The sequence below is a fragment of the Entelurus aequoreus genome, linkage group LG13 (genome assembly GCF_033978785.1).
Source record: "Entelurus aequoreus isolate RoL-2023_Sb linkage group LG13, RoL_Eaeq_v1.1, whole genome shotgun sequence".
NCBI lineage: Eukaryota > Metazoa > Chordata > Actinopteri > Syngnathiformes > Syngnathidae > Entelurus > Entelurus aequoreus.
The window spans coordinates 2,429,850-2,456,569 of NC_084743.1; the positions used below are offsets into that span (position 1 = coordinate 2,429,850).

The window sequence follows — 26,720 nt, forward strand, 5'->3', positions numbered from 1 at the left end:
GAATGATGGGGGTCTGAGTTGGCTGAGGAAGAACTACCAGAGGATGAAGGAGCAGGCAGAGAGAGAGCAGCGCAGCCTGGAGGACGTGGTGGCTGACAGATACGGAGTAAAGTCTGCATGGAACACCCACCTGCTGGATTGCAGGTAACAATCATTGAATGTGCTTCCATCTGGCAGTCAATGCAGGAGTTTCAGCAGCGGCTGGAGGAGGCAGAAGAGGCGGTGTACGGACACAGGAGGAGAGGAGAAGGCGACAGGAAGGCCAGAGGCGGGTGGTCGGAGCGCAGGGAGGGATGGAGGAGGAAAGGAGACGACAGCGAGAGAGATGGCTGGAGAAGAAGTGAAAGAGAGGACAGACATTCACAGAGAGGACAAGATGGAGAAGGAGCGAGAGATAAACCAGGACAGAGAGGGAGAGATGGTGGAAGACAGGACAGGGAGGAAGATGGAGAAGGAGGGAGAGATAAACCAGGACAGAGAGGGAGAGATGGTGGAAGACAGGACAGGGAGGAAGAAAGAGAGAGACCTCGGGATAGAGAGAGATCCAGTGTTGCATCATCCTCGCAACAAAGTTGGAGTCAACGTTCTTCTTCGCTCGGCTCCCTCAAAGGTCGCTTCCTTAAACCCTCTGAAGACGACGACGTCAGAGGTGAGTTGATATCATCTCTTCTGTCTGTATGTTATGGCAGGGACATCACCTGTATCCTTGTTTGGACTATCTCTTTTTGCTATGTTTCTTTGGGCAATGTTACACATTTCAGAAGAAATACACCCGTTATGTATGTGTATATATATATATATATATATACTGTACGTACATATACGTGTGTGTGTATATATATATATAGAGAAATGGCTTTTTTGCCGATATCCGATATTGTCCAACTCTTAATTACCGATTCCGATATCAACCAATACCGATATATACAGTTGTGGAATTAACACATTATTATGCCTAATTTTGTTGTGAAGCCCCGCTGGATGCATTAAACAATGTAACAAGGTTTTCCAAAATAAATTAACTCAAGTTATGGAAAAAAATGCCAACATGGCACTGCCATATTTATTATTGAAGTCACAAAGTGCATTATTTGTTTTAACATGCCTCAAAACAGCAGCTTGGAATTTGGGACATGCTCTCCCTGAGAGAGCATGAGGAGGTTGAGGTGGGCGGGGTGTATATTGTAGCAAGGGGTTCTGGGTATTTGTTCTGTTGCGTTTATGTTGTGTTACGGTGCGGATGTTCACCCGAAATGTGTTTGTCATTCTTGTTTGGTGTGGGCTCACAGTGTGGCGCATATTTGTAACAGTGTTAGCCACCCTCAGTGTGACCTGTATGGCTGTTGATCACGTATGCCTTGCATTCACGTGTGCTTGTGAAAAGCCGCAGATATTATGTGACTGGGCCGGCACGCAAAGGCAGTGCCTTTAAGGTTTATTGGTGCTCTGTACTTCTCCCTACGTCCGTGTACACAGCGGCGTTTTAAAAAGTCATACATTTTACTTTTTGAAACCGATACTGATAATTTTGAAACCGATACCGATAATATCCGATATTACATTTTAAAGCATTTATCGGCCGATAATATCGGCAGTCCGATATTATCGGACATCTCTATATATATTAGGGCTGCAACTAACGATTAATTTGATAATCGATTAATCTGTCAATTATTACTCCGATTAATCGGTTAATAATCGGATAAAAGAGACAAACTACATTTCTATCCTATCCAGTATTTTATTGAAAAAAAACAGCATACTGGCACCATACTTATTTTGATTATTGTTTCTCAGCCGTTTGTAAATGTTGCAGTTTATAATAAAGGTTTATTTAAATAAAAATAAAAAAATATTTTTTTTTAGATTAAAAAAACAAAACAAAACAAAACTCTGCGCATAGCATAGATCTAACGAATCGATGACTAAATTAATCGGCAACTATTTTAATAATCGATTTTAATCGATTCAATCGATTAGTTGTTGCAGCCCTAATATATATATATATATATATTAGTTGTTGCAGCCCTAATATATATATATATATATATATATATATATATATATATATATATATATATATATATATATATATATATATATATATATATATATATATATATATATATATATATATATATATATATATATAAAACATTGTCACTACTAGATCCTAAAAAGATCATGTTAAAAAACAACTTCAAGCTTTGTCCAGCTGGTTACTAAATTATATTATTCATGTTTAGGTAATTTTTACTGCAAATTAATATCCTTGACTACTGATAATCCTATCCGTATCGGCCCTGAAAAAACCTACGGGTCAATCTCTACCATTATGCAACACACAATTGTCCACTTTTAAACGGTTCAAATAGCAAAACAAGGATCTTGTGTTGCTGTTTCTCTACAAAACAAGGAGCACTCTCATGTTTTTCGCAATTTGCTGCAAAAATGTCAACCTCTCCCAAGCTTTGAACTGCACTCGGCTGTTGGTCTGGTATCGTCCCTCAGCCACGAGTTGAACAGTTTTTGTTGTCTGTACTGTGCTGCTCTAGGGCGCCCTGCTCCTTCACCTCGGTCATCCATGAGATTTTTAAAACCCGCCTCCGACGACGAAGACTCGGGTCCACAAACCACAATTCCCCCGGCCTGCAAGACGAGCGTCAGTCCGGGCCGCGACCCCCATTCTTTGGAAAAGGAGGAAGACCGCGTCGCTGCAAAGCTAACGGTCGCCCCGAGTGATGGCAAAGGGAGAAAATCAAGGTTAGTCATCTTTGAAAGAGAAGGAACGTGTTGAATGAAGATTTCTGTCAGGTTCAAACACTGAACTATCTGTTAAACAAGACAAGAAGCAAGGAATCAAACAGAGACAGGATTCAATTTAGCTCATGAGGAGAGCGCGTGTGGACCTGCACCCTCGTACAGTGTCACCCCACCGATCTGAGGAGCTCCACGCCTCCTCCTTTATTTGGTCATTCCCTGATTACATAGCTGCAGCTACTTCTAAGGGGAGGGGGTCATAAACAGCTGCACTGGGTCATAAACAGTTCAAACAAAAGGGTGCTTGGAGCGGTGTCAGGTTTGCCCCCTCTCTGCTTGTAGATTTTGGGTCATGATAAGGTCCTTCCTGTGGCTGTCCAAGATCTGAGAAACCGACACCTCTACGGCGCATTCCATCGCACACAATGGAGGTTTACAAGCTGATAAGATCAAAGACAGCTTTTGTCTTCACGCAGGGCAACTTGAACTCATAGCAAACAAGTTGTGTGATAACTTATATACAATTATTCTGACAATTTCTGTTTGAGCAGGTTGACTTTTTGTCAATTTCATTGAGGCTTGAAAACGATCTGATATTTTTCATCTGATATCATCGGATTATGCATGTAAAATCTCTAATATCAAAGCCGATACAAGCCAGTTAACATCGAAACGTTCTCTAATCAAACACACCATTTCATCTATTTTACTAAAGTCATTTACAAAAGGTACATTTTTACGTCCACACATTAGCACACAAGCTATATACGTAATAATCATTAAACAATATTGCAGTGTAAAACAGCACATATATCAATATAAATATGTACCTAATAATTATAGTTGCATATTACTTACACATACCAAGTCTCCAAGGCAGTATTAGAAACTATCCAGTAACAAACGTGTCCGCATTATTCAACTCACCACATCGTGACCTTAGTGAATTATTTTTACCACTAGACGTTGCCAAAAAACTCATGCCAGACAGTTAATTATAATAAAAATTACATTTTATTATCAATTCATAAATATTCATTAACACACAGAAGTACCAAAACTTGACGCCGTTTAGTACCGGTGTCAATTTCCAGGTACCGGGAATTGGTATTGTGTCTGTTTTAATGTGAACCGTACCCATCCCCTGGTAGGCTACTTGGAGCTAGCAGCTACACAACAGCTCAGCACACAAGCTACGCATACGCAATAATCATTGAACAATATTGCAGTGTAAAACGGCACATATGTCAATATAAACAAGTATCTAATAATTATAGTTGCGTATTACTTACACATACCAAGGCAGTATTAGAAAGTATCCAGTAACAAATGTGTCCGCATTATTCAACTCACTGCATCGTGACCTTTGTGAATTATTGTTACCACTAGATGTTGCCAAAACAAAAACTATGTGTCTATGCCAGACAGTTAATTATAACAAAAAGGTTAATAATAAAGATAATAAATACCTACCATTGTTGTCCGTGTGACTACTTTCACTTGATCAGACCTTTCTTAACTCTCCATACTACAAAATAATACAAATATGTGTGATTCATCATCACCATCGATATCAGGCAATAGTCAAGGCTCCGATATCGCTCTTGTATCGGACGTGACGAAGTCGTATCAGGACAGCTTTCCTTGAAGCACAACTCTCGGAGTTCTCTTTCAAAACAGACAAACAAAAAGGTGCAAATTGAAAGTATACGCACATATTATCGCAGTTCTAGAAAGCACCGCTGTCACATTTCCAGGAAACTGGTTCTGCTGAAAACCAAGAAATGATTACGTGTAATTGTTCATCCTATTAAATTGTCCTTTTAATGAAAGAAAACTTTCAGCGGCTAACCTTGTCTCAGATTTTGATGGTTTTTTTTCTTAGCCATCATTCTCATCTATTTAGTTTTTATCCTTAGATTAGATTCAGGTGCTTTATGAATAACTTTGAAAACTGTATCTTAGTGTTATATCGGTCGATATCGATAATTATTGATGTTTTTATGACCTATTGAAACTAAGGAGCAGGAGAAAAATAGACATTTCAAAAAAAAAGAAGAAGTAAACTTTGTCTGATTACAATCCCTCAGCTGTCAAGGCAGAAAGGAAAGAAAATGTCAACACAAGCCTGGAAAACACTCAAAACAATGTCAACAAAATGATAAAATCACAATAAACGCTTAACAATAAGCTCTTAAGGGCCTACTGAAAGCCACTACTAGCTACCACGCAGTCTGATAGTTTATATATCAATGATGCAATCTTAACATTGCAACACATGCCAATACGGCCGGGTTAACTTATAAAGTGACATTTTAAATTTCCCGCCACACTTCCGGTTGAAAACGTCGAGATACGATGACGTACGCGCGTGACGTAAACGGTTGATACGGAAGTATTGGTACCCCATTGAATACAATACAAAAAAGCTCTGTTTTCATTTCAAAATTCCACAGTATTCTGGACATCTGTGTTGGTGAATCTTTTGCAATTTGTTTAATGAACAATGGAGACTGCAAAGAAGAAAGTTGTAGGTGGGATCGGTGTATTAGCGGCGGACTACAGCAACACAGCCAGGAGGACAGAGATGGATAGCAGACGCGCTAGCCGGCGAACTCACTTTAACTTCCTCCGTCTCGCCGACCGCATCTGTGATCGGGCGAAGTCCTTCGGGTGTTGATGAGCAGATGAGGGCTGGCTGGCGTAGGTGGATAGCTAATGTTTTTAGCATAGCTCTGTGAGGTCCGGTTGCTAAGTTAGCTTCAATGGCGTCGTTAGCAACAGCATTGTTAACCTTCGCCAGGCTGGAAAGCATTAACCGTGTAGTTACATGTCCATGGTTTAATAGTATTGTTGATCTTCTGTCTATCCTTCCAGTCAGGGCTTTATTTATTTTGTTTCTATCTGCATTTGAGCCAGATGCCATCACGTTAGCTCCGTAGCTAAAGAGCTTCGCCGATGTATTGTCGTGGAGATAAAAGTCACTGTGAATGTCCATTTCACGTTCTCGACTCTCATTTTCAAGAGGATATAGTATCCGAGGTGGTTTAAAATACAAATCCGTGATCCACAATAGAAAAAGGAGAGAGTGTGGAATCCAATGAGCCAGCTTGTACCTAAGTTATGGTCAGAGCGAAAAAAGATATGTCTTGCACTGCATTCTAGTCCTTCACTCTAACGTTCCTCATCCACAAATCTTTCATCCTCGCTCAAATTAATGGGGTAATCGTCGCTTTCTCGGTCCGAATCGCTCTAGCTGCATTGAAAACAATAGGAAAATGCGAGGAGCCTTTCAACTGCTGACGTCACGCTACTTCCGGTACAGGCAAGGCTTTTTTTATCAGCGACCAAAAGTTGCAACTTTATCGTCGATGTTCTCTACTAAATCCTTTCAGCAAAAATATGGCAACATCGCGAAATGATCAAGTATGACACATAGAATGGATCTGCTATCCCCGTTTAAATAAATAAAAAATCATTTCAGTAGGCCTTTAAAATGATGGAAAATAGTGCAAAGTGTGAAAATGTAAACATAGAGAAACCTGAGAAGAACTATTTTCTGCAGGTTTAGTGGCAGGAAGTTACAGCTGTGCTCTAAAGGGTGAGCGGTCTCGCCTTGCATCATTTACAGACCACTTTGGTCTGACTACGGTCCCTTTGGGAAAAAAAAACAAAAAGTGACTTTTCCTCTTTTATCCACAATTTCTTCATTTTGACTTTTTCTTCTCACTCCATGCAAAGAATCAACCAAACGTGATAGTTGCTACTGTCACCTGATTGGCTGATCAGTGATCACTTCCTGTTTACCAGAAAGCGAGTGCCTTTGTTCAAGCAACCAACCTTGCTTCCATACTTCCGCTTTCTTCCGAATATATATCGAGTGTTTTATCAAACACATTTTTCTGCTGGTATCGATCACGTGTCTATATTGATATCGTTTTATCGCCCAGTAGACACTCATGTTTGCAGATGTCCAATGGTTGTATGTAGTTTGCCTAAACTGGCACACACACAGGAGCCCTGCTGTGTGGAAGGCGTCAACATTCTCATTGCCTCATTCCAGTTGTGCTTGTGTGGCTGCCTTTTAGTGAGAGCGAGAGTGACGAAGAGGAGGAGGAGGAGGAGAAGGTTCCAATCCTCTCAGAGGATGACATGAACAAGCTGGGCGCCAAACTGGTGAAGGCGGAGATAATGGGTAACACTGTGAGTTGGCCCAATTACAATATGTAACACTGCATGGCTTATGTACATATGTGTGGTTGGAGTTTTTACTGGTGTACTACACTAAATGTGGGAATGTCCAAGCATTCACACATATAAGAACATACACCAAAATATCATCTATTTATTATTATTAATATTATTATATAACTGTGTGAATGTACAAACATTCACACATGTAAGAATATACACCAAAATATCATCTATTTATTATTATTATTATTATTATTATATAACTGTGTGAATGTACAAACATTCACACATATAAGAATACACACCAAAATATCATCTATTTATTATTATTATTATATAACCGTGGGAATGTCCAAACATTCACACATTTAAGAATATACACCAAAATATCATTGATTTATTATTATTATTATTATTATATAACCGTGGGAATGTCCAAACATTCACACATTTAAGAATATACACCAAAATATCATCTATTTATTATTATTATTATTATTATTATATAACTGGGGGAATGTCCAAACATTCACACATACAAGAACATACACCAAAATATCATCTATTATTATTATTATTATATAACTGTGGGAATGTCCAAACATTCACACATATAAGAATATACACCAAAATATAATCTTATTATTTTTATTATTATTATTATTATTATATAACTGTGGGAATGTCCAAACATTCACACATGTGAGAATATACATCAAACTATAATCTATTTATTATTATTATTATATAACCGTGGAAATGTCCAAACATTCACACATATAAGAATATACACCAAAATATCATCTATTTATTATTATTATTATATAACCGTGGGAATGTCCAAACATTCACACATTTAAGAATATACACCAAAATATCATCTATTTATTATTATTATTATTATATAACTGTGTGAATGTACAAACATTCACACATGTGAGAATATACACCAAAATATAATCTATTTATTATTATATAACTGTGGGAATGTCCAAACATTCACACATATAAGAATATACACTACAATATCATCTATTATTATTATTATTATATAACTGTGGGAATGTCCAAACATTCACACATGTGAGAATGTACACCAAAATATAATCTATTTATTATTATTATTATATAACTGTGGGAATGTCCAAACATTCACACATGTAGGAATATACACCAAAATATCATCTATTATTATTATTATTATTATTATATAACTGTGTGAATGTACAAACATTCACACATATAAGAATATACACCAAAATATAATCTATTATTATTATTATCATTATTATATAACTGTGGGAATGTCCAAACATTCACACATATAAGAATATACACTACAATATCATCTATTATTATTATTATTATTATATAACTGTGGGAATGTCCAAACATTCACACATATAAGAATATACACCAAAATATAATCTATTATTATTATTATATAACTGTGGGAATGTCCAAACATTCACACATGTGAGAATATACACCAAAATATAATCTATTTATTATTATATAACTGTGGGAATGTCCAAACATTCACACATATAAGAATATACACTACAATATCATCTATTATTATTATATAACTGGGGGAATGTCCAAACATTCACACATATAAGAATATACACCAAATTATCATCTGTTATTATTATTATTGTTATTATTATATAACTGTGGGAATGTCCAAACATTCACACATATAAGAATATACACCAAAATATAATCTATTATTATTATTATTATATAACTGTGGGAATGTCCAAACATTCACACATGTGAGACTATACACCAAAATATAATCTATTTATTATTATTATTATATAACTGTGGGAATGTCCAAACATTCACACATATAAGAATATACACCAAAATATCATCTATTATTATTATTAGTATATAACTGTGGGAATGTCAAAACATTCACACATATAAGAATACACACCAAAATATCATCTATTATTATTATTATTATATAACCGTGGGAATGTCCAAACATTCACACATTTAAGAATATAAACCAAAATATCATCTATTTATTATTATTATTATTATTATTATATAACTGTGTGAATGTACAAACATTCACACATGTGAGAATATACACCAAAATATAATCTATTTATTATTATATAACTGTGGGAATGTCCAAACATTCACACATTTAAGAATATACACCAAAATATCATCTATTTATTATTATTATTATTATTATATAACTGTGAGAATATACACCAAAATATAATCGATTAATTATTATATAACTGTGGGAATGTCCAAACATTCACACATATAAGAATATACACTACAATATCATCTATTATTATTATTATTATATAACTGGGGGAATGTCCAAACATTCACACATATAAGAATATACACCAAAATATCATCTATTATTATTATTAGTATATAACTGTGGGAATGTCAAAACATTCACACATATAAGAATATACACCAAAATATAATCTATTATTATTATTATTATTATATAACTGTGGGAATGTCCAAACATTCACACATATAAGAATATACACCAAAATATCATCTATTTATTATTATTATTATTATTATATAACTGTGGGAATGTCCAAACATTCACACATGTAAGAATATACACCAACATATCATCTAATTATTATTATTATTATACAACTGTTGGAATGTCCAAACAATTCCAGGAATTCCGAAATACCTTTATAAATTCAAATTGTCAACATTTTTCAACCGTTTTGAAAAATTTCAACACCAACCCATCATATCATCTAGAACAATTGTTGTATTATCTATATTTTCAAAAATTCCAGATTTTCCCGAAATGCCCACATTTCTAGAAAATCCTCATTTAATTGAACGTATTCATAGTAATTTTGCGCCATTTCTTTTACACCAGGGATGTCCAAAGTGCGGCCCGCAGGTAATTTTTTAACGGCCCCACGGCACATTCTAAAAATACGATTAAAAAAAATAAAAAACATAACAAGTGGTGTAAAAGAGTAAACAGGTGACAATAAAATGTTGCTATGTTGACTCTAATAACACTAAGCTGTCATGCAGGCTGTTTCTTTCTTTAAAACATAATAATGAATAAAAAACAATGTTATTAGGAATTTTTGACCTATTCAAGGCTCCAATTAGGTGACATTAAATATTCCACTTTGAGATATTTTTTGGGGAAAATGTTGCATATTTTGTGTTTGCCATATAAAAAACTGTGTTTTTTTTTTTTTTTAAAGAAGGGCCTAAAATGAACAAACATTTAACATAATAAACAACAATACAAGTTATAATTGACGGATAGATCTGAAGTTCATCTCGAGACTATTGTGTTAACAGTTTTTTTTTAAAATTACTATTTATTTTTTAACACTTTACTGAGCAGGACCCTTTTGGATCCCCAATAATTTTAGTGGGACTTTTTTTTTTTTTTTAAGTGTCATTGCTCAAAAATAATAATACATTAAAATCAATGTTGTTATGAGTTATGCTATGAGCTCCAATTATTATATAATCTGAAATGTTCCACTTTAAAATTTTATTGGGGGAAAATAATTCATATTTTGTGTTTTTTCCATAAAAAAATGGGTTTTCTTTGACAAAAAGGGCATAAAACTTCAATCTAAAAAAAACAAAAAACGTTATATTGACAGATATACCTAATGTTGATCTAGATATTTAAACTTTGAATAATAATAATAATAATAAATGACATTTTTTAATTTTTTTTTAACCTAAACCAGGGGTCGGCAACCCACGGCTCCGGAACTGCATGCGGCTCTTTGACCACTCTGATGCGGCTCAGCTGCATACTTGTCGACCCTCCCGGTTTTCCCAGTATACTTAACGACCCCCCCTGATTTTCCCAGGAGACTGCCTCTCCTAGAAATCTCCCAGGGCAAATATTATCCTATTTTCACTCTAATTACTTAATCAAGGGCGTGCCCTAATGGCACTGCATTAATTGTTCTCTATAGCATTTACAAACCGCGTGCCAGCCCGGCCACATGTTATATGTTGCTTTTACTTGCACACGTATGCGACAGCAAGGCATACTTGGTCAACAGCCACACAGCTTACACTGACGGTGGCCGTATAAAACAACTTTAACACTGTTACGTTACAAATATGCGCCACACTGTGAACCCACACCAAAAAAGAATGACAAAAACATTTCTGGAGAACATCCGCACCGTAACACAACACAACAAATACCCAGAATCCAATGCAGCCCTAACTCTTCCGGTCTACAATCATTATACACCCCCGCTCCCACCAAACCCCCCCACACATCAACACCCCCCCCCCCCCCCTCTCCATGCGTCGGTTGAGCGGAAGAGTTAGGGCTGCAGGGGATTCTGGGTATTTGTTGTGTTGTGTTTATGTTGTGTTACAGTGCAGACATTCTCCAGAAATGTGTTTGTCATTCTTTTTTGGTGTGGGTTCAAAGTGTGGCGCATATTTGTAACGTAACAGTGTTAAAGTTGTTTTTGTACGACTACCGTCAGTGTAAGCTGTGTGGCTGTTGAACAAGTATGCCTTGCTGTCACTTACGTGAGCAAGCAAATGCTGCATTCAACATGTGGCCAAGCAGGTACGCTGTTTGGGCAGGCTGTAGAGGGCGCTAAAAGCAGTGCCAGCACGTCCTGAAATTTTGGAGTCTCCCGGAAAATTGAGAGGGTTGACAAGAAAGACGCTATCAAGCGCCATTCAATTAAAAGTCGCGGGCCACACTAACATTAAATTTCCTTATTAAGATGCGTGCCGGTGCGTGTGTCAGAGACCCCTGGTTAACATAGCGCAAAGCAATTTAAGCTTTATATGCGGTGTTTTTCATTTTAAATTTTCTAATTTTTTTTGTGGCTCCCATTGTTTTCTTTAATTTGTGAAACTTTCCAAAATGGCTCTTTGAGTGGTAAAGGTTGCAGACCCCTGACCTAAACCCTTTGGAGTCCCCGGTATCAAGCCTGAGTGGAGGACTAAATGTATATTTTTTATACATATATTGTATTGGTTTTTAAAATAAAAAATATCAAAATGGCCGCCGCTTGCTTTGATTTTTCAGTGTGCGGCCCTGAGTGGAAAAAGATTGGACACCCCTGTTTTACACGATTCCGACCATTCAACCATCCTTCACATATATCGAACGCACAACACCGTTACCCCTTCCCCAAAATTCCCGATTTTCCAGGAATTTCCCGTCATTTTCTCCCCATTGACAATACATGGGCATTATACAATCTACTGCATTTCTCAAGCGATTAGAAGCGTTCAAACATCCACACGCTCCACTCACCCTGGACACTCAAGCATTTCAGTTCCACCCACGCGTTTCGCCGACTTGCGCACATTAAACATTCACACGCAATTCCCACCGGAATTGGAAATTCTAGTCCATTATGTGTTTCTAACATCTAATTTTAGTCTGAGACGGTCACAAAATGTTGGAAACAACAGAAAGTAGGACGGAGTACAAGAGAACACCTGCTCTGTGTCAGCCTTACTAAAAGTGTGCACTTCTTTTATTGCGTTTACATTCTTTCCCACGGGTCTGCAGTCTGTCTGTGGCTGTGGTTATATGTGCGAGGTGATGTCATGGTTTAGTTAGTATATTTGACCATGACGCATGTGTATACAGTTGTAACGGACCCTGTGGAAGAGAGGAAAGTTGGTAGTTGGTGAAATCCCTAAATTCCTCACAATAGCACATTGAGAAATGTTGTTCTTAAACTGTAGGACAATTTGCTCGCGCATTTGTTGACAAAGTGGTGACCCTCGCCCCGTCCTTGTTTGTGAATGACTGAGCATTTCACGGAAGCTGCGTTCATACCCAATCATGGCACCCACCTGTTCCCAATTAGCCTGCTCACCTTTGGCTTTGCATAGTAGAGTTTTAACTTGCACTTACAGATGTAGCAATGAACTGTAGTTACTGACAGTGGTTTTCTGAAGTGTTCCTGAGCCCACGTGGTGATGTCCTTTACACACCGGTGTCGCGTTTTGATGCAGTACAGCCTGAGGGAGCCAATGTCACGGGCATTCAATGTTACGTGCGGTGATTTCTCCAGATTCCCTGAACTTTTTGATGATATTACGGACCGCAGATGGTGAAATCCCTAAATTCCTTGTAATAGCTCGTTGAGAAATGTTGTTCTTAAACTGTTGGACAATTTGCTCATGCATTTTTTCACAAAGTGGTGACCCTCGCCCCATCCTTGTTTGTGAATGACTGAGCATTTCATGGAAGCTGCGTTTATACCCAATCATGGCACCCACCTGTTCCCAATTAGCCCGTTCACCTGTGGGATGTTCCAAATAAGTCTTTGATGAGCATTCCTCAACTTGGTCAGTCTTTTTTGCTACTTGTGCCAGCTTTTTTGAAACATGCTGCAGGCCTCAAATTCCAAATCAGCTAATATTTGTAAAAAGTTTTCCAGTTTGAACGTTAAGTATCTTGTCTTTGCAGTCTATTCAATTGAATATAAGTTGAAAAGGATTTGCAAATCATTGTATTCTGTTTTTATTTACCATTTACACAACGTGCCAACTTTACTGGTTTTGGGGTTTGTATATCAGAGGGATGATTGACCTGATAGCATTATTGATCTTTCCTTTTCACTCGCCCCAGTGTGTTGTCACACATCAGCACCCAGATCAGTGTCAGGCCACGGTCTAGAGCAGGGGTCACCAACGCGGTGCCAGCGGGCACCAGGTAGCCCGTAAGGACCAGATGAGTAGCCCGCTGGCCTGTTCTAAAAATAGCTCTTACCAGTGAGCTGCCTCTATTTTTTAAATTTTATTTATTTACTAGCAAGCTGGTCTCGCTTTGCCCGACATTTTTAATTCTAAGAGAGACAAAACTCAAATAGAATTTGAAAATCCAAGAAAATATTTTAAAGACTTGGTCTTCACTTGTTTAAATAAATTCATTTATTTTTTTACTTTGCTTCTTATAACTTTCAGAAAGACAATTTTAGAGAAAAAATACAACCTTAAAATGATTTTAGGATTTTTAAACACATATACCTTTTTACCTTTTAAATTCCTTCCTCTTCTTTCCTGACAATTTAAATCAATGTTCAAGTAAATTTATTTTTTTTATTGTAAAGAATAATAAATACATTTTAATTTAATTCTTCATTTTAGCTTCTGTTTTTTCGACGAAGAATATTTGTGAAATATTTCTTCAAACTTATTATGATTAAAATTCAAAAAAATTATTCTGGCAAATCTAGAAAATCTGTAGAATCAAATTTAAATCTTATTTCAAAGTCTTTTGAATTTCTTTTAAAATTTTTGTTCTGGAAAATCTAGAAGAAATAATGATTTGTCTTTGTTAGAAATATAGCTTGGTCCAATTTGTTATATATTCTAACAAAGTGCAGATTGTATTTTAACCTATTTAAAACATGTCATCAAAATTTTAAAATTAATCTTAATCAGGAAAAATTACTAATGATGTTCCATAAATTATTTTTTTAATTTTTTCAAAATGATTCAAATTAGCTAGTTTTTCTCTTCTTTTTTTCGGTTGAATTTTGAATTTTAAAGAGTCGAAATTGAAGATAAACTGTGTTTCAAAATTTAATTGTAATTTTTTTCGTGTTTTCTCCTCTTTTAAACCGTTCAATTAAGTGTAAATATCATTCATTATGAATAATAACATAGAGTTGAAGGTAAATTGAGCAAATTGGCTATTTCTGGCAATTTATTTAAGTGTTTTGAAACTGGTAGCCCTTCGCATTAATCAGTACCCAAGAAGTAGCTCTTGGTTTCAAAAAGGTTGGTGACCCCTGGTCTAGAGCAATAAAGAACTGTCTCCTAAAGCACACAAAAGCCAAACACTGCAATCAAACTGACACCCACCTCGTGTGTGTTTAAGTGTGGCTGTACTGTACATAAAGGTATAGATTTTCCCGTCTTTGTCGTGCATGTAACAGGTGTGCTCCCTCTGAGGTCCAGTTTCAATAAGTCCTAGCCTTGATACTTGAGTTCTTCTTATTAGAATGCACCTTTCTTCTTAAGTCTTATGCTCCAGTTCTGTACTAATCCTTGTGCAAATACACAAGTTAACTTACTTCTCACTAATATTTCTGTGTTTCAGGCCATGGTTGAGAAGCTGAAGTCCCAGCTGGAGGCAGCTCGTAAAGCCCAAGAGAACCACGCGGCAAGAAGGAAGCTCCAGGAAACGAATAAGTCCAACCAGGTCTGTAGATATGAGATTTATTACCGTGACAAAGTAATACCATGAATGTTAAGTCACCCTCTGTATAAAAAAAATGTAACAACATCTTAATATATCAATTCGGGGTGTTGCGATCAGGGTCTACCAATCATCCATGGAGCAGATATGTTAATATCGATCACATGCATTAGCTATAAATGTATTCTTGGTAAGTGCTATTGACAGTGTCAGGTTCAAACACTGATGACATATATTAAACAGACAAAGAAGCAAGGAATTGAACGGAGGCATAATTACATCTGGCTCAATGAGGAGAAACGCGTAGACCTGTACCCGTGCACAGTGTCTCACCACGCTCTGACGAAAGATTGTACGCCTCCTCTTTTATTTGGACTTTCCCTGATTACATGGCAACAGCTGTTTCCAAAGGAAGGGGGTCGTAAACAGCCGCTGCCTTTGGTCACAAAACAGTTCAAAGAAAAGGTGCCTGGAGGGGAGTCAGGCCCTGCTTCCTCTCCGCTTTGTAGTTCTCGGGTCAAGACAAAACCTTCAATACATCAAAGAAACCACCACCTTCATGTCGCTTCCCATCCTACACAGTGGCGTTTTACAAGCCGTTTGATTGGTACGATCAAAGACAGCTTTTGTCCTCTCGCAGGGCGAGCTGAACTCGATGTAACACAAAGTTTTGTGATAACTTAGATACAATTATTCTGACAGACAGCATAACAATAATTAAACTGGACCCTTTATCAATTTTTATTACATACAATTGTTTGATCTAGACAAAGTCAATAGTACACAATACCAGTAACTCATCAAATACAAAAACTACTATCTACTACTCTTTCAAGTCCTTTGGTTTTTGCCCTTTGTGTCGTCTTGTCCAGGGACTTATTCTCTGAATTTGTGAACTAGGGCTTTCCTCACTTAAGGATTTTCATAGTCCAATCTGATTGGTTGTATTTTGCCCATTGTTGACAATCGGTCATTTTTTGTGTTAATAGAAATAAACAGAGGGTGATATGTCAGTGTTTCCCATAAACTGCCAAGATACCTGTGGCGGTGGGGGCGTGGCTATGGGCGTAGTCACCATGACATCATCGAGTAATTTGCATAATTTACTACAATGATATGATTTTCTCTAAAAAGGCTCAAAAAATGTATACTTACTAATTAATAATAACAGTTTTGTTTTAAACGTTCATCCATCCATCCATTTTACAATATATTTACAACACTTTATGTACATATTTATATACAGATTTGAACAATAAGTTATTCACTGAAATATATTTATTAATTGTGGTCCTTACAAAAAATGTATCTTATAAAAATATAAAAGCTAAAATGTCTCTTAAAGCTCTGCCCCTTTAATTAGTGCATACTAAATAATTTAACTTTAGCCTACTACTACAACCATATTATTTACCAGCAACATAAAGTGAAACAGAGGCAGAGGTGTCCTGCCACAGTCAGTAACAAATAAACAGAAAACAGTAGTGGTGGTAGATAGACACAAAGCTTCATCAAACATCTGATCCACTGAACAAAGAGCTCCAAAAATCTTGATCCTACACTTCTCTTTTGTAAAGTAAATCTGAACAGCCGATATGGGCATCTACATCAACTTTATGATTTGCCTGAGAAGCTGAAAAGGACAACAACAAAAAAAAAATTAAATTTAAAAAAAAAAAAAAAAAAATTAAATTTTTTGTGGGGGGCCGCCACAAATAAATTAATGTGTGGTAAACACTGTATGTAGTAGTGTATACCATCATGCTTTGTAATTAATTAAACGGTTATAATTTAGATTTTTTTTTTTATAATGCTGGGCATTTTTTTTAATATCCACAAAGTTCAATGAGCAGGTTGGTATATGTGTGACCATGTCTGTTGACATTTTGTGTTGGTTGGACGATTTTTTTTTTTTTGCACCATGACTAGGGAAGGTTGTTTGCATTGGGTCATACAAGTTAATGCTGCGCATTGTTTTGTTCCGAGCATTTTTAAAGGTCGTTGACCTGAATTAATCGCATTGTTCACTTGACGGCGACAAAACCACAGTCTTTAAAAACGAATGCAATCTCTTTGCGGGCAAGATTCCTTATTTAACTCATTATCTTTCCTTGGCCAAACTGAATACGAATACGCCATAGGTGTTGATAATAGTCTGTTGGCTAGTCAGTTCAGTTTTTGCCGAATGTAGTCTTTTGTCGCGCCCTTAATAGTGCTTACGCTGTAAGTATTGTGCTTGTTAGGCACCAGCTGTTTGATTGTGACGTGCATCTTAGGTGTAGTTCAGCTTTGAAAGGCATTAATCAGCATTGGCCGACCACATACTTTCCCAGATGTCGGTCGATACTGATCGGTGGCCGATCAATTGTGACTCGCAGGAGTAAAAAAAAACCAATGACTGTCACAGTGTTGTCAAGTCGCACCACACATTCCCTTTTCCAAAAGGAGCCCAAGTCTGCTATGTTCCTATTTGTGTCCATATTCCTATCTAGGGGAATTTCTGCATGTGAGGGTCATTCAGATGTTATGAGGTCGCCCTGACCTCCTCAGATGTTCCACCACCAGTCGGGAGCAATGGTATGCCGTGTACGGCGGGTGAATCATGGCTGGATGGAGTCCATTATACGGCTTTTTCAGAAAAGATTAATAGCTGATAAGTGCACTAAAACTTCCCTCTACTATTAGGGAGAGACTCTCCAAGTGATGGAGTGCTCTTAACCAGCGCTTGAAGAGGTCCTTCCAGTCGCTCTTGTTTAGGGAGCGTTCTGGCTCGTCTTCATCACTCACTGCTTCATATTTACTTCCTGTGTGAATGTGCGCGGCCTCGCACTGCCCCTTTTTTTCCACTTCGTCTTTTTCATCCCCCCTGCAAGCGTTTGTGTAGGCTCATCAGACGTGCGTCTCCTTTGCCGAGTCAATTCTCGTAAAACAACTTGATTGTCGTATGAATTTAAACAGTACGCTTAATAGATGAATGGCGTGAAGGACTACAGTGGGTCTAATGCAGTGTTTCGGCCCTGAGCGCCCCCTAGAGGCTCGTGGAAAAACATGTTTCTCAGCTGTGGTCGGTACTCAGTTGTAATACACTTTTCCACCACTTGTGGCAGTAATGACAACCACAAACAAACAGAAGAAGTTTGGCGCGAAAGTTTCTTAAGCACAAAAATGATGACTAAAGTGCTAAAGCCCTGTTTCATTTGCACTTTAATTTTATTGGCAGTTTATTTAAGAAACATATTCATTATTAATTTGGTTGATCTATTTAAGTGGAACATAGAAGTACAAAAGCCAAAAGCAGTGAAGTTGTCACGTTGTGTAAATGGTAAATAAAAACAGAAAACAATGATTTGCAAATCCTTTTCAACTTATATTCAATTGAAAGACAAGATACTTAATGTACGAACTTAGAAACACAATATTTTTGTGTGCAAATAATCATGAATTTAAAATTTAATGGCAGCAATCCATTGCAAACAAGTTGTCACAGGGGCATGTTCACCACTGTGTTACATGGCCTTTCCTTTTAACAACACTCGGTAAAAGTTTAGTAACTGAGGAGACCAATTTTTGAAGCTTTTCAGGTGGAATTCTTTCCCCATTTCTGCTTGATGTACAGCTTAAGTTGTTCCGTTGTGGTATTTTAGGCTTCATAATGCGCCACACATTTTCAATGAGAGACAGGTCTGTACTACAGGCAGGCCAGTCTAGTACCCGCACTCTTTTACTATGAAGCTACGCTGTTCTAACCATGGCTTGGCATTGTCTTGCTGAAATAAGCAGGGGCGTTGCTTGGATGGCAACATACAGTCGTAGTCAAAAGTTTACATACAAAAGTTAAAGTACCAATGATTGTCACACACACACACACACACACTAGGTGTGGCGAATTTATTCTCTGCATTTGACCCATCACCCTTGATCACCCCCTGGGAGGGGAGCAGTGAGCAGCAGCCACACCCGGGAATCATTTTTGGTGATTTGACCTCCAATTTCAATCTTTGATGCTGAGTGCCAAGCAGGGAGGTAATGGCTCCCCATTTTTATAGTCTTTGGTATGACTCGGCCGGGGTTTGAACTCACGACCTACCCATCTCATATGTGTAAAAAACATTCATGAAGTTTGCTTCTTTTATGAATTTATTATGGGTCTACTGAAAATGTGCTGGGTCAAAAGTATACATACAGCAATGTTAATATTTGCTTACATGTCCCTTGGCAAGTTTACCTGCAATAAGGCACTTTTGGTAGCCATCCACAAGCTTCTGCTGGAATTTTTGACCACTCCTCTTGACAAAATTGGTGCAGTTCAGCGAAATGTGTTGCTTTTCTGACATGGACTTGTTTCATCAGCATTGTCCACACGTTTAAGTCAGAACTTTGGGAAGGCCATTCTAAAACCTTCATTCTATCATGATTTAGCCATTTCTTTACCACTTTTGAGGTGTGTTTGGGGTCATTGTCCTGTTGGAACACCCAACTGAGCCCAAGACCCAACCTCCGAGCTGATGATTTTAGCTTGTCCTGGAGAATTTGGAGGTAATCCTCCTTTTTCATTGTCCCATTTACTCTCTGTAAAGCACCAGTTCCATTGGCAGCAAAACAGGCCCAGAGCATAATACTACCACCACCATGCTTGACGGTAGGCGCGGTGTTCCTGGGATTAAAGGCCTCACCTTTTCTCATCCAAACATATTGCTGGGTATTGTGGCCAAACGGCTCCATTTTTGTTTCATCTGACACCACATGGACAATGATAAGACACAATACCAACCCCCAAAATACATGATTAAGCCCATCATTTCCAGAAAAAGTTAATACTGGGTAAATACCGTATATAATAATAATCTGTTATCTTATTTCTTTCTGTATGTTTTTATTGAACTATCTGAGCTTTTTGGGGTTTCTTGTCAGTCAGGGGAATTGGTTTAAAACGTACCGTCTGTGCTTTGGGGTTCTCAGGCGGCGGGCAGATCTGTGGAAGACCAGGAGGTGGTGCTGTTCCGAACAGACCAGTCGGGTCAGGCCTGGCCGGTCCAGCCCATGTCAGGACATCGGGAGCCCCACGGAGGACGACGGAAGAAGAAGTCGGTAAGTGATGGCATGGAAAGAAAAATCCATACCTATTCTGATCACAAAATAATAATAGAAAAACGCTAAAATGCTAAAGTTAGTGTGCTATGGTTAGCATGTGTCAAGTACCAAGTTGGGTGATTCTTAAGTGTACGGCTGCTAAATTAGGGGGAAAAGTTACATTTAGCATGAGTCAAGTACCAAGTTATACCACTGAGGTGTTTGGTAAAACCTTGGTTAAAAAAAGTTAGCATGCTAATCTTAGAAAGCTGGCATGCTAACAGTGAGCATATGTCAAGTACCAAGCATTTAAGCTTCGTGTGCATTTGTCAGTCATCAAGATTTGGCTCGCTAACGTTAGCTAGCATTGAATGTAAATGTTATCGTAACGACAATAGGAGTGCAAATTGCTAGTCTCTTCTCAGCGGTGAGTGACAACATGTACACCGGACAAGTTCCCCGCACACAGGAGCAATTTTAATTCGATATAATTAGTAATTGTGGACAAATAGACATTTAAAAATATATGCTAATGCTAACATAGGCCTGCATAAGAATGAACTAGAATGTATCACCTGACATCATTTGTAGGATTTTGTGTATTACAATAATCAAACAGCTATTAGAATTGGGGTGATAGTGATAGTTCATCAGACCAAAATTGGGATCTAATACTTTATCAACACAGCAAGGCCGTGCGTGAACTGTCACCGAATCGGAGAGAAACATTGACACTTTTCGTCCTCCGCCCAGATCGAGACTCATGTGGATGGCGAGCGTGTGCGCTACTTCCAGGACGACGACAGCGTGGGTCTGCAGGAGATGGTCAGGAGGGAGAAGATGAGCTCGGCACAGGATCAGAACGCCCTCTACTCTCGAATGGCTGCCAAGGTAAGACGGGCCTTTTTATCGCTTCCCACGCCGCGGCGCAAGTAGAGACTGAAAAGGCATTTTGCAGACACTCGATGTGCAGACATCCTTGGAAAAGAAGCTGGCACGTGTGTGGGACTGACCGCAATAAGCAATCGCGGGGGAATTGTGTGTAAATGCTGGATGTGTGCAAGTCGAACTGGAATTCGGTTAGCATGCTAACATTAGCATGTGCCAAGTGACAACAAGAAAATTGGCAAAAAAAAAAAAAGTAGCATGCTAACAGGTAACATATGTCACGTACTCTGAGGTGTATGGCTGAAAAAATATCTTAAAAAAAAAAGAAGCATGCTAAGGTTAGCATGTTAACCTTAGCATGCTAACAGTTCACATCTTTTAAGTTGTATGACTCTGAGGTGTGCGGCTTAAAAAGTTAGCATATGTCAAATACCAAGTTATATAACTCTGGGGTAGGTAGATAGATAGTACATCAGGAGAACTACCTCAGGAAAATTAAAAATACGGTTGTAAAATTAGTAAAGAAAATTTGCATGCTATCGTTAGCCTGTTAACATATGTCAAATACCAAGTTATATGACTCTGGGGTAGGTAGATAGTACATCAGGAGAGTTCCTGTTACTTTTTCCTGTTTAGATTTAATTTATAACATAAATACACACTTAATAAAAACTACAGTTATAATAATTGGAACATGGTTTGGAGTAGAACATCATAGGCTATTAATAATTGTCATTTATATATATATATATATATATATATATATATATATATATATATATATATATATATATATATATATATATATATATATCATCAAAGATCCCATGTAATGAATGTATTTTTTAATCCCAGTTATTACCTACTAAGTACGATCTACGACTTGTTTAAAGCCTTTAGTTCTGCCCTCAAAGTCCTCATGTGTCCATTGAATTATTCCAGGAATTTGAAAGGATTTTGTGAAAATGGATAAAACGATCTAATCGCTATAGTGTACTGATACTACCCTTGGTATCAACAACACCCCTATATATGTATATATACAGTGGGGCAAGAAAGTATTTAGTCAGCCACCCATTGACAATCAATGGGTGGCTGACTAAATACTTTCTTGTCCCACTGTATATATATATATATAAATATATATATATATATATATATATATATATATATATATATATATATATATATATATATATATATATATATATATATATATATATTTATATATATATATATATATATATATTCATATATATATATATTTATATTCATATATTTGTATTCATATGTATATAATTCATATATATGAATTATATATATATTATTCATATATATATATATATATGTGAATATATATATATATATATGTGAATATATATACATATATGTGTGAATATATATACATATATTTATATATATATATATATATATATTTATATATATATATATATATATATATAAATATATGTATATATATATATTAGGGCTGCAACAACTAATCGATTAAATCGATTAAAATCGATTATAAAAATAGTTGCCGATTAATGTAGTCATCGATTCGTTGGATCTATGCTATGCGCATGCGCAGAGGCTTTTTTTTTTTTTAATATATATATAATTTTTTTTTAATTTTTTTTTTTTTTTTTAAATAAACCTTTATTTATAAACTGCAACATGTACAAACAGCTGAAAAACAATAATCAAAATAAGTATGGTGCAGGTATGCTGTTTTTTTCCCAATAAAATACTGTAAAGGATAGAAATGTAGTTTGTCTCTTTTATCCGATTATTAATCGATTAATCGAAGTAATAATTGACAGATTAATCGATTATCAAATTAATCGTTAGTTGCAGCCCTAGTATATATATATATATATATAAATATATATATATAAAAATATATATATATATATATATATATATATATATATATATATATATATATATATATATATATATATATATATATATATATATATATATACATATACATATACATATACAGTCGTGGTCAAAAGTTTACATACACTTGTAAAAAGGTGAACTAACTGAAGACCTGTTTTATGTTTTACTTTCTTCAAAATAGCCAACTCTTCGCTCTGATTACTTTTTCGCACACTCTCAGTGAGCTTCAAGAGGTATTCACCTGAAATGGTTTCCACTTCACAGGTGTGCTTGAAGCTCATCGAGAGAATGCCAAGAGTGTGCAAAGCCGTAATCAGAGCAAAAATGTGGCTATTTTGAAGAAAATAGCCACTTCAGATCTTTTTACCGGTATTTTATTTATTTATTTTTAATACATTTTATATATTTTTGTTAGGTCTGGTTTGGTCTCCTTTTGTTTCTTGCTGTGTTTTTTTTCTTCTTTCCGTACGGACGCCTTTTCAAGGCACTAAACACGCACGACAAGTCTCCATATTTTCCAGGCGTGTCAGGTATGGCGAAACATTTCATCTTTTGGGGTGTCCCGAATTTTTTGTTGGTGGGTCAGAGCATCATGCGTGCCGGCCGACCCGCGTGAACCCCATTCATTTTTTTATATATAGTTTGAAATTGTATTTTTTCCATTATTTTTCAATGTTTCAAATGACAAAAACATGTTTCATGTCCTTATTTGTTGACATGGCGTCCCCTCGCACTTGTAAATATACGTCCCCTCTGCACCCAGCAAGACTCAAATAGCAGCACAGTTACCATGGCAGGGCTTCTGGGAATACCACTTCTAATCACACTTATAGATTTAGGATTGGCAAAGGAGAGAACATGGGATTTCCCCCCTTCTCTCCATCATACTGTACACCGCCATTTGTTTTACTGTACAGTATTTGCTTGTCTCTCTCCCCCACACTCATTTGGGATTAATAAAGCAATGTCAGCGAGTGAAATCATGAACGCACTTGAAAAGGCAATAACTGACAAGTTCATAGGAATGAGTATGGAAATATTAATCATTTTGTCCTGTCATCCTAAAACAACAACACCATTATGCTGCTCGGCATATGATGAGGAGGACTAGTCGCTGGGTGATCGCCATGGCAACACTCCTTTAGTGGTTTATAATAGCGGTGGTCTTTCACCAAGTCCTCGTGTTGCTGTGAGCGCTCGGAATTGAGAGCAAACTTTGCTGCTCACTTCAGTGATACGGTGCTTCATGACCACGTGTTTGGTATGGCAGCTGATAAACTGTTGTCACTTTGGATGCTCTTCAAGGGGGGAGGATATCAACCATTATCAGTCCATTTATAAATGTCAGTAATAGACTATTAAATGATCCATATCATGTGCGATACAAGCGGTCCTGCAGCGTGTTTACTTGTGTGTGATATGTGCGATACAAGCGGTGCTGCAGAGTGTTTACTTGTGTGTGATATCATGTTCAATACAAGCAGTCCTGTTTACTTGTGTGTGATATCATGTGCGATACAAGCGGTCTTGCAGCCTGTTTACTTCTGTGTGATATCACGTTCAATACAAGCGGCCCTGCAGAGTGATTACTTGTGTGTGATATCATGCGCGATTCAAGCAGTCCTGCAGCGTGTTTACTTGTGTGTGATATCATGTGTGATATAAACAATTCTTCGTTGTGTTCACTTGTGTGTGATATCATGTGCAATACAAGCGGTCCTGCAGCGTGTTTACTTGTGTGTGATATCATGTGCGATAAAAGCAGTCCTGCAGAGTGTTTACTTGTGTGTGATATCATGTGGGATACAAGCGGTCCTGCAGTGTGTTTACTTGTGTGTGATATCATGCGCGATACAAACAATCCTGCATTGTGTTCACCTGTGTGTGATATCATGTGCGATACAAGCAGTCCTGCATTGTGTTTATTTGTGTGTGATATCACATGCAATACAAGCGGTGCTGCAGTGTGTTTACTTGTGTGTGACATCATGCGCGATACAAAAAAATCCTGCATTGTGTTTACTTGTGCGGAATATCATGTGCGATACAAGCGGTCCTGCGGCCCATTTTTGGCCAGCAACATATTTTTGGTAAAAAACAACTGTAAAATGTAGGAAAAAAATCTAAAATGTTGATGCTAAAATTAATAGTTTGTCACTAACATAAACCTGACAGTAAGTTATGATATTTATGTTTGTAGCATTTTTTAACAAAATATCCAACACATTTTTGTATTAATTTTGTATTTTGTATTTTTCCTAATGACATTATGTCTTTTTGCTCTTTTTTTGTACTCTTTTTACCGTTGTTATTTTTTCCCCGGCCACATTTTGCAGGCCAACAAAACTTGAGCTGCGGGGGCCGCAAATGACCCCCGGGGCCACACTTTGGACACCCCTGATCCACTTCATCATGTCCTCTCCTTAGCTGGTCTGCTGTGTGTACTATACCTTCATTCTTGCCTCATTCCACTCCTGCTGCCTGCCTTTTCATCCGGGTGCTGGTTCCACATTTTACAACTGTCTCCATTTCTTTATTTGACCTCGGGACAAATCACTACTTGCTGGTCCATCTAAGAAGCCATCATGTCCTCCCCTACATCCAAGTGTATGTTGGAGGGCTGCTGAGCATGACTAACATACCTGCGTGTGCATTTACATATTTGCTATCAAAGGTAGACACACACACACACACACACACACACACACACACACACACACACACACACACACACACACACACACACACACACACACACACACACCCTCTCTGTGTCACAAAATCCAATTTTCACTCTCACTCACTCCCACACTTCGAGTCATGGACACACACTTCAACAGTGCTTGCCCCTCCCGCACACACACACACACACATTTCAATCTGTTGCCTGGTTACCATGGCGACAAGACACAGACTGAGTCGCTACTCAGTGTCCTGCTCTAAGACCAACTAGTTCATACTCGGCACGTTCCTTTGTTGGAATGTGATGATTGTACATCAAAATATCTATTTGTATCTATGTGTCTGTTGTGTGTCATGATTTCATTTATATTTAAATTTTTGTATTATATATTCTTACATTCTATTTTTTATCTTTATACTTTGTAGCACTTTGAGATTTTAACAAATGTAAAGTGCGTCACAAATGCAATTCATTATTATTGTTATTATTATTAATTCTATCACATTTTTCAGTCACAAAATTCCATAGAAATGAAAAAATTACAAATAAAAAGCCATTGTTTTGGGTTTTTTTAACTTAATTTGGATGTTCGGTAGAGGTGCACAAAAATCGATTCACATTGGAATCGCAATTCTAAATGGATTCATAATTTTTTAAATAAATTTTAAAAAATAAAATTATATATATATATATATATACAGTATATATTTTTATTTATTTATTTCATTTTGTTTGTTTTATTTTTATTTTTTTTGACAAGAATCCATTTTTAAAATGTAGTTTTAAGGCCTTCTCCATGCAACCAGAAGTACATTTCCTAACTTTTAACTAGGGATGTCCGATAATATCGGCCTGCCGATATTATCAGCCGATAAATGATTTAAAATGTAATATCGGAAATTATCGGTATCGGTTTTTTTATTATCTGTATCGGGGTTTTTTTTGTTTTTTTTATTAAATCAACATAAAAAACACAAGATACACCATGCACCAACCCAAAAAACCTCCCTCCCCCCA

General features: G+C 36.9%; 1 protein-coding gene across 1 annotated transcript in view; it reads left to right on the forward strand.

The window, feature by feature from the left end:
* cwf19l2 (CWF19 like cell cycle control factor 2) overlaps positions 1–26,720 on the forward strand; it is a 59,062-nt gene that overhangs the window by 19,037 nt on the left and 13,305 nt on the right. The window contains exons 7-13 of the mRNA XM_062067248.1: positions 1–106; positions 178–649; positions 2,556–2,763; positions 6,849–6,963; positions 15,056–15,157; positions 20,114–20,242; positions 20,978–21,115. The exon at positions 1–106 is cut by the window's left edge and continues 13 nt beyond it. Coding sequence (XP_061923232.1) covers positions 1–106; positions 178–649; positions 2,556–2,763; positions 6,849–6,963; positions 15,056–15,157; positions 20,114–20,242; positions 20,978–21,115 — 1,270 coding nt within the window. The remainder of the gene's footprint in view (positions 107–177; positions 650–2,555; positions 2,764–6,848; positions 6,964–15,055; positions 15,158–20,113; positions 20,243–20,977; positions 21,116–26,720) is intronic.